The sequence below is a fragment of the Podarcis cretensis genome, assembly GCF_951804945.1.
Source record: "Podarcis cretensis genome assembly, chromosome: 7".
In the NCBI taxonomy this organism is placed as follows: Eukaryota; Metazoa; Chordata; class Lepidosauria; order Squamata; family Lacertidae; genus Podarcis; species Podarcis cretensis.
Window position 1 is genome coordinate 25473860 of NC_137176.1, and position 9080 is coordinate 25482939.

Sequence of the window (9080 nt, forward strand, 5' to 3'; positions counted from 1 at the left end):
TATGGGCAGGACACCCAAATCCCAACAACCTTCTCTGGAATAGTCCACAGTTTAATCACCACATACCCAGAGATTCCTCTGAACTGTACAAGCTTACCCAGTCTTTCCGGAGAATATTGCAGTCATCAAAAAATCAGACTGGATGTTCCCATCCTTCACCCAGCATGTCCGGGGAAAATATATTTCAACACTCACTATGGCCAGAAGGATTCAAGCCTGCATATCTATAATATACACCTCAAAGAAACCGATCTCACCCTAAGATCATAGTGGTTCCTTGGTTGACAGAAGTACGTGTGTCGTCTCTTTTTTCAGGTTGTATTTTCTAGGGATCAATTCCATTTGTTGCGAGACATTCGTGTTCATAGAATAACCCTAGGCTCCCCGCACGCACAACCTCTCTCACCACCAAGGAAATGCAATAAATCAGTGTTATGTATTGGGTTTAACACATTTTATGGTACAAGACACGTTCTAACCAATCGTATAGTCTTGGTAGATGAACGCATAGCTGTCAACCTTCCCTTATTCCAGCACAGTTTCCCGCTGCTATCCGGGATTGTTAGATATGCCGTAGACTGTCCCCGGGACAGGTGAAGCTGCTGATCCTTTATTTTCGAGGCTGCTGATCCCTTATTTTCCAATCTGAAAGTTGACAGCTATGGACGGACGTTCTAATGGCAAGTAAGCGCATGCTCTTTCTACTGTCAAACTGTCAACAGTCAGTTCATGCTGGGGATTATTATCGTGTTCTTCAGTCAGTTTGGTTCTTGTGTTCCTATGAGTGAGCTGTTGTCACTGAGAAATGCTGAATAAACTTACACTGCCTTGGGCTTCTGACTTTTTCCGAACATTTAACTATCAGCGAATAGAAAGAGGATCTATCCAAGCGACGCCGACACTAAGTAAAAGAATATGAGCTTTACCCTATAAACTGCATTATTTGTATTAATATCAGGCTCCCCTGGTTTGCGCAGCCAGGCGCCGCTACTCGGGAGTAAGCCTGCGGGGATTACTTCTCCTGCGCCAACAACCAGCGCGAGCAGGGCGCAATTGCGCTTTCGCAGCGCCACCTTCCTGCTCCGAGGAAAAAGCAGGCGGCGATGGGGGAAAAGGCGTGCCGCCCGGCAAAGGCAACGGGCTGCGGCTTCGTTTCTTCCTCCTGGGCATGTGCGAGCCGTTCTGCACATGCTCAGTGGCAATGGAAGCCGGCCGCCAACTTGCGGGGATCGAGGCTGCGGCTCCTTCCCCCCCGTCTCCCCACCCTATTAGGTTCCTGGAGAGCGGCTGAGTCAGGGGCTGAGTCACAGGCAGCAGCGCCTCCCCTGGCAGGACGGGATGGTTTCGTACCTACTACTCGGGTTTCCCGTCGCCCCTCGGTGCCTCTCTTTGCTCGCAGCCGGAGCCCTTCCTGCCATCCGTGCGTAACAGCCGCGCCCATTCCTCCCGGTACAGTCCTCTTCTCTTTGGTTTTCCATTTGTCTCTGTTGCGTGTCCTTTAAAAGAAAGGGGGGGGGGGTGACCTGATGTTGTCTGGGACTTCCTTTGTTGAGGAATTAATTGATCTGGGAGGGTCTCAGGGTGTTGTCACCTGTGGGACCTGCACTTTTGTGCACACTTCTGTCCTTTGAACAGCTGCACGACACAGGCAGAAATTTAATAGGTGCGGCTTTCCATACTGTGTTTCTCTACTGGGAAAGGCTTCACCTGCAGGATTTCTGCCTGCTGCACTCAGCTGTTAGTGCACAGGAGCTTTGCAAGGGGGGTGGGCAGGAGAGATATTGTATACTTCCTTCCCAGTCTTTAGGAATAGGCAGAAGGTAGCAGAAGATCTGAATTGCACCCACTGCTACACCTTTCAAACTGAAGCAGGTCTTGGCCACATTCTCCCCACCATCTGTAAGAGCATCCAGATTCTGTCCAGAAGAGCACACAGAGTACGTCAACAAACAAACCCTCTTCCCTGGGGACTTATGGTATTGTGTTAGGGTTAGGTTTGATGAAGTGAACATGCGACCAAAGTTGTTGAGTTTTTTAGGATGGAAGTTGCTGAGCTTTTTAAGGATTTTACCCCAGGACATAAACTGCCACAGGGGCTGCATCAGGCCCCCAACACAGACTTTGGACTTGCCTGACCTAATGCATATTGGTAGAAGGAGTTTTGAAACATTTGTACATCTTAGCATCAGTAGTCACAATATAGTTATAAAAGCATCAAACAGGACTTCATGCAAGCTTGATCCCGTTCTCAGGACTCGGTTTATCAAACATAGACTTAATTGTGAAAGTCAGGCTATTATAGCTGTTGGCTTGCTAACTTAATTCTGCGACCTGAGGCTTTAATAGTCCTGTTTTTGAGGCTAGAATTATGCAGTGGGGAGGGATAACAGGCTCTCGAACGATGCTTTCCCTCCCTCTATTTCTTTTTACTGTATGTCCCAGAGGGGGTAATGTGGCATGTAAGATGCAATAGACTTTTAATTTAAAGCTGATCTTCTTAGAAATCAAGTGAGGGCAAATGTTATTCTCCTCCTGGGCATTTTTGCAAATTACTGTCTGCTGGCCATTGCTTTCATCTAAAGAAATGTAGCATGTGATTGACGGTTCCTCTGTGGGCTGAAGCCCCACCACCAGAAAATGGTGGGTGGGTGGCATTTTGGAGAGCATGAAAATGGTCAAAAGTAGGAATCGGAGGTTGATATGGCGCTGTGGGTAAAACCTCAGTGTCTAGGGCTTGCCGATCGCATGGTCGGCGGTTCGAATCCCCGCGGCGGGGTGAGCTCCTGTCTTCTGGTCCCAGCTCCTGCCCACCTAACAGTTCGAAAGCACCCCTAAGTGCAAGTAGATAAATAGGTACCGCTTTATAGCGGGAACCTTACCGCGTTTCCGTGTGCTGCACTGGTGCTGGCTCGCCAGAGCAGCTTCGTCACGCTGGCCACGTAACCCGGAAGTGTCTTCGGACAGCGCTGGCCCCCGGCCTCTTAAGTGAGATGGGTGCACAATCCTAGAGTCGGACACGACTGGCCCGTACGGGCAGGGGTACCTTTATGTCATTAGGACACATGTGTGGGATCTGAACACAAATGCTTAGGTTTGGTTTTTTTCTTGTAAAAGTGACCTCCGAGCGGACAAACTGGATGACTGTCTCCTCTGTGCTTGTTTCGTAGGTTATAAGACATGGACCGCCTCACTGCAGCAAACAGTGCCTTTGCCCTCAATCTGTTCAAGAAGCTAAGTCAAAATGATAATACAGCGAACATGTTTTTTTCTCCTTTGAGCATTTCTTCTGCTTTGACAATGGTCTCTCTGGGTGCGGCAGGGAACACTGCAGCCCAAATGGCAAAGGTATTTCCAGATAAATACTATTAAGGGAAGGGGGGAGCTTGACTTTTGCCTCCATGCATGGTGCTTCTTTTCTTTGTAGCAGGTCAGGCTGAAATATGCATTTACAGTATTTCACTCTCTTGTTTGCTGAAAGGCATGGATTTTTCAACTAATACAGTTTTTAAGGAGTACGTAGATAAATGTATTTAAATTACTGTACTTAACATTATCCGTTAACCATTTATTGTCTTACAGGTGCTGTCTGTGACCAACGACGTCGAGTTTCACCAGGGATACGAGAAACTTATTTCTGAAATCAACAAGCCAGACACCAAGTACTTGCTTAGGCTAGCCAACAGGCTATTTGGAGAAACATCCTATGAGTTTATTTCAGTAAGTTACATGGTTTACAAATATGCTAGAGAACAGGAAGTGGTCTCTGTTCAGATAGTGAACCACAGTGGCGTAGCGTGGGGGGTGCAGGGGGGGCTGGCCGCACCGGGCGCAACATCTGGGGGTTAGGGTTAGGGGCGCAAATCCACGGGTGAGGGGGCGCAAATTACTTGCCTTGCCCCGGGTGCTGACAACCCACGCTACGCCACTGGTGAACCGTGTTCTGTCGCAGATCAGAAACGCAGCTAAGCACTCACTATCCCTTCTGTACTTTCCAGTAAAACCTTCCATCAAACTGAAAGGGACATTTGAATTAGCAGCAGTGATCAGCTTGAGTCCAGGTGGCAGGTTGTACCAGCCAATCTACTTGGTGGATAGATTCATTTCTTTCTCTTTTTCCCTGTCCTTACTTGGCACCAGGACATTAGCTGGGATGATAATAATAATAATAATAATAATAATAATAATAATATTTATAATTTATACCCTGCCCATATGGTTGGGTTTCCCCAGGCACTCTATGCAGCTCCAAGCAGAACATTAAAACAGAAGAAAACTACAAACATTAAAAACTTCCCTAAACAGGTCTGCCTTCAGATGTTTCTAAAAGTCATATAGTTGTTTATTTCCTTGACATCTGATGGAAGGGCGTTCCAAAGGGCAGATGCCATTACTGAGAAGGCCGTCTGCCTGGTTTCCTGTAACCTCACTTCTTGTAGGGAGGGAACCACCAGAAGGCCCTCAGCGTCCGGGCTGAACGATGGGGGTGGAGATGCTCCTTCAACTATACAGAGCCGAGGCTTTTTAGGGCTTTAAAGGTCAGCTCCAACACTTTTGACTTGTGCATGGAAACATACTGGGAACCGATGTAGGTCTTTCAGGACGGGTGTTATACTGTCTCGTCGGCCACTCTGAAGATGCACCTCTTTACCCTATGGCCTATGTGTTTTCAGGACCCAGGCCATTGCTGTGACTTTTTAATATATGTAATACGTACAGAATTTTAAATTGTTGTAATCTGCCATGAGACCTGGAAGGCAAAGTCCCCCAGCGTTTGCACAAAGAGTTCACAGACCAGCACTGCTGCATTTCCCCATCTGTTTATGGGCCTTTGAATCCAGGCCATTATAGAGAAATGTGTGCTAATTTTATGACATGCTTGTGAGCTTCCAGGGACAGAATGTTAGACTAAGAGGAGCTTTTGCTAGATCAAGCCAAAAGGATAATTACATTAAAAAAACAATTGTAATAAAACAGGTAGTTGGCACTTTCCAAAGAGTAACCAAATTTGGAGACAAATAAGTATTGCTTACGTAACGTTTTTTCCTCCATAGAGGAATGGAAAGAAAAAACACCACATTGGAATTCATTATCCGCCTGCATTGAGCAGGATTGATACAGGGGCAAATCTTGGTAAGCATTTAGCATCCTGCATATGGACCTTTCATGTAGGACTCTCATATATAAGAATAAGACAAGGATTGCTATGTGTATTCTTGAGCAAAAGCAGTTTGTTTGGGTCAGGTTCAGTTTATCTGTTTTGGCTGATAGGAATCTATTGCACATGCCATGACCTTTTTCTTATCAACTGAAGTTAAATTAAGCATCTGCATACGTGTTTCACATCTTTTGGTATCTGAAAATGGAAGAAACATCCTTCTCTCCCCCTTTTCTGTGGAACAAAACCTGAATGAAATCAAAGTTTGTGTGCATATGATATGTACAGATCCATATATAGCTTTTAATTCTGAAACATATTTGTTTAAGTCATTCATAGACTCCAGCCAGAAATTCTATCAAGCGGGTCTAGAGAAACTAGACTTCATTAAAGCATCAGAGGATTCTAGGAAATACATAAATAACTGGGTGGAAGAACAGACAGCAAGTGAGTAGCAAATTCTTGGGCTTCCATATTGTCTGAGGTTTACTTCTTAAAATATGAGTTTGTGTCTGAAAAATATGTTCTTTAATCCCTCTTCAAGGTAAAATCCAAAATCTGCTCACCCCAGGAATAATTGACTCCAGTACAAGGCTGGTCTTGGTGAATGCTATCTATTTCAAGGGAAACTGGGCAAATCAGTTCCGCAAAGATCACACACAGGAAAGGCCGTTTAAAATTAGCAAGGTATGAGGTGGGGAATAATGTGAAGCACATCACTGAGCACACAGTCTTTATCGTTTTGATTAAATACACACATTGTGATATTTGGAGTGTTCCCTCCTTCTGTTTTTCTCTTTCATCAGTTGACCAGTTGGGATTTCCCTTCCCACCGTGTCCTAAGGACATTCTTTTGCAGAGACAATAGAGGATGAACAGTAAACAAGATACAGAGCAGCTCAAGCAGTGCAATGGAGCAATATAAATGCTTAAAATGAAATTCTTCTTCATTTGCAGAATGAAAGCAAACCGGTGCAAATGATGTTCAAGAAAGCTAAATTCAACATGACATGGATATCGGAACTTCGCACCAAAATTCTCGAGATTCCTTATGTTGATAACGAGCTCAGCATGATCATCCTGCTTCCTGATGAGATTGCAGATAATTCTACAGGCCTGGAAAAGGTGAGGCATTTTTGATAAGAATAAAACCATCTAAATTCTTGCCCATGAAAGTTGCCCTTGTTGGTACATGACGAGAGCATTCTAGCTTCCAGCTTCTACATGATTCTTCCAAGTGCCCAGTGTTGGCATCTGTCTCGAGAGACAATGGAGTGTGCCTCCAGGGGTGAAGTCAAACCACCATGCCAGCAGCGCCGAAATGACCTCCCTGGGGTCAGTGCCAAATTTACGTACAAGCTAAACAAGCTATAGCTTAGGGTCCCACTCTTTTGGGGCCCCCCCAAAAATGTAAAGATAAAAACTAGATGTACATTTCCAAAATATAAGATAAAAAACAAATAAAATAAAACCTACACACAGCAACAGTGTTTTGTGTTGTATAGGCTCCTATAATGTAAGTAATGGGTCCTGCCTGCCAGCCTGCTCCCTAAAATATCACTGGTTTGCTCATTTCTATATATATGGTGCCTGCATTCTGCATGTGCAAATGGCTTTAGATACCTTTTAGGTCCATAAATTATTATACTGTATAATAGTTTGGAGAATTTTCTTCATTCTTTCAGCTAAAATATAGGTATACAATTTATAAACATTGTTCAACATGTTGACAGCTTCTAGGAGCCACAGGTGAGAGCTGAGTACAGGGTGGGGAGAACCAAAGGTGGATAAATTACCCCAGAAGGAGCAATATGTGTGTAATATAGCTGTTTATATTTCTATAAGCACAGTTAAGTCTGCCAGTGTTCTGTCTTATTCAGAAAGATGGAAGGCATAAAAGCAAGTTGAGCAGAAAGGAATTCTACTCGGACAGACAGGGCAATTGTGAAACAAGTTTGTTTAAGTGATGTACATGGAGTCATTTGAGTTACTGTGAATCCAGTGAAAATGGTTTTATGTAAGAAATGTGAGGATTTCTATATGCAGCCAGGATTTCCTTTTTTCCTTGAATGCTTTGTGTTTGTCTTATTTTAGCTGGAGAGAGAAATGACCTATGAGAAACTCAAGGAATGGATTAACCCTGAGAAGATGCACCTAACTGAAGTTGAGCTGTCTCTACCCAAATTTAAACTGGAGGAAAAATACGACCTGAAGCCTGTTCTGAGCAGCATGGGAATGGCTGAGGCGTTTGACCCAAGCAAGGCAGATTTCTCCAGGATGTCTCCCAACAATGACTTGGTTTTGTCTGAGGTTGTTCACAAATCCTTTGTAGAGGTAAACGAAGAGGGAACTGAGGCCGCTGCTGCTACTGCTGCTGTAATGACTAAGCGATGTGCTAGGATTGTGCCCTGTGTCACAGCTGACCATCCCTTTCTCTTCTTAATTCGGCACAACGAAACACAAAGCCTTCTCTTCTATGGTAGGTTTTGCTCTCCCTGAAGCAAGCTAACTTCTCAGGAATGTCAAAAAAGGCGACTTGGCTTTGTCAGAGGTGTATCACAAGTCCTTTGTGGAGATCAATGAAGAGGGCATTGAGGCAGCAGCTGCCTCGGCAGCCACCATTGTAATAAGGTCATCTCAGCATCCCATAAAATTAGAAGCAAACCTTTCATCTTCAAGGCAACAAAAAGCATTTTTTTGTTGGCAGATTCTCTTCGTCATAGAATGGGGTTGCCAGTGCAGTGAACCCACTGGTACCTCCCATGATAAACACACTCTCAAAAATAAAAAATGCATAAGAGAACTCCCTGCCAAGTTAATGTTGACACCAGCTTTGCCTCTCTTTCTCTCCTCTGCCAACAGCCATTTTGTGTTATGCCACACGCCCCATGGCAGCCATTTTGTGACTGGCGCCCATAGCAGTTTCTCAAAATTCCAAATGTCCTCCTTGGCCCAAAAAGGTTGGCAATCTGAATATAAATGCTTAGGAGCAGGCTGAAATACCACAGGCATCACATTGAGGCCTAATGCTGTTTTAGACATTATCTCTATAAGCTTTTCTGCCTTCCTTCTGTTGCCCAAATCTGTCTCTGTACACAAGTGTGCAGCATCACATTCTTAATTCTTCTCTAAATTCCGGTCATCATTGTCTGTAAAACATGCATTTTAAAGCAATAAATGTAGTTTTGAAAATTATGTTTCCACTGTGCAAAACAGTAGTTTTTAAAAGCTCTTATCTTCTCTCCCTGTGCCACATGAAACGGAGTGCAGCCCACTTGCATTAAAACAATTGACAACCCTCCTATTTATTTATTTTATTTATTCATCATCTCACCAGCTGGTTAGTACAAAGAAAGAGCAATTAGACGGAACCTGTTCCAAACTGGAGGATATATTCCGGACCAGTTGGGATAGTATGGGAAATGCATGCAAAATCCAGAGGCTTCTGGGAGAGAGTCCTTTGACAAGTTCTAATTGATTCAAGTCTCTGCTCTGCAGAAATGGTTAATGTTCCTATATGTATTTTCTTCAAGCGTTGTGATCTGAGTTCTCCTTCTGCATCACTGATAGGCACATTCTGGTACTTCTGATTCCTCACGGCTTGCTTGCATTTCAGGCATTAGAAGTTTGCCCTTTGCATTTATGTACAAACTGTCCGTTATGCTTAACCTTACTAAGTTGCAACACAGCATCACCATGGGTCAGAATCCTAATTGGTACCCGTCCTCGTTTCCCAATAGCAATGGTCTTAGAAACTATAGCAGGATCTCCTTCTCAGGCCTCAACATGGTTCTAACAGGGCATCATAATCTCAGCCAGGTAGTCTGACCTTTGTTTTAAGCATCGTAATTGTGTGTATTGGGCAACAAATTGAAGGCATGAATATCGTTTATTACCCAGGTTCCCCACATGGTTAACAACAATC

General features: G+C 44.2%; 3 protein-coding genes across 5 annotated transcripts in view; 2 read left to right on the forward strand and 1 right to left on the reverse strand.

Annotated features, from left to right (window-relative positions):
- Nucleotides 1–8350, forward strand: part of LOC307219522 (uncharacterized protein) — a 40515-nt gene extending 32165 nt beyond the window's left edge. The window contains exons 17-18 of the mRNA XM_079982782.1: nt 7821–7879; nt 8264–8350. Coding sequence (XP_079838908.1) covers nt 7821–7879; nt 8264–8287 — 83 coding nt within the window. The 3' untranslated portion in view covers nt 8288–8350. The remainder of the gene's footprint in view (nt 1–7820; nt 7880–8263) is intronic.
- Nucleotides 1–9080, reverse strand: part of WRNIP1 (WRN helicase interacting protein 1) — a 181373-nt gene that overhangs the window by 62279 nt on the left and 110014 nt on the right. The gene's annotated exons all lie outside the window — the stretch shown is intronic.
- On the forward strand, nt 746–8350 carry LOC307220896 (serpin B6-like). 3 transcript variants are annotated; one of them, XM_079985070.1, is made up of 7 exons: nt 746–905; nt 3168–3345; nt 3580–3717; nt 5485–5602; nt 5700–5842; nt 6113–6280; nt 7250–8350. In XM_079985070.1, the coding sequence occupies exons 2-7, from the start codon at nt 3178–3180 to the stop codon at nt 7652–7654; spliced, it is 1140 nt and encodes a 379-aa protein (XP_079841196.1). In that variant the 5' UTR covers nt 746–905; nt 3168–3177; the 3' UTR covers nt 7655–8350. The 3 variants fall into 3 exon arrangements, with proteins under 3 accessions (XP_079841196.1, XP_079841195.1, XP_079841194.1); XM_079985069.1 differs by lacking the exon at nt 746–905 and adding an exon at nt 1127–1480; XM_079985068.1 differs by lacking the exon at nt 746–905 and adding an exon at nt 1133–1449.

Excerpts from the sequence above, each read along its gene's own strand:
- LOC307220896 (XM_079985070.1), top strand. The coding sequence starts at position 3,178 with ATGGACCGCCTCACTGCAGCAAACAGTGCCTTTGCCCTCAATCTGTTC. Across the intron at positions 3,346-3,579 it reads CTGCAGCCCAAATGGCAAAG|GTGCTGTCTGTGACCAACGA; the intron begins GTATTTCCAGAT and ends ATTGTCTTACAG. Across the intron at positions 3,718-5,484 it reads CATCCTATGAGTTTATTTCA|TCATTCATAGACTCCAGCCA; the intron begins GTAAGTTACATG and ends TATTTGTTTAAG.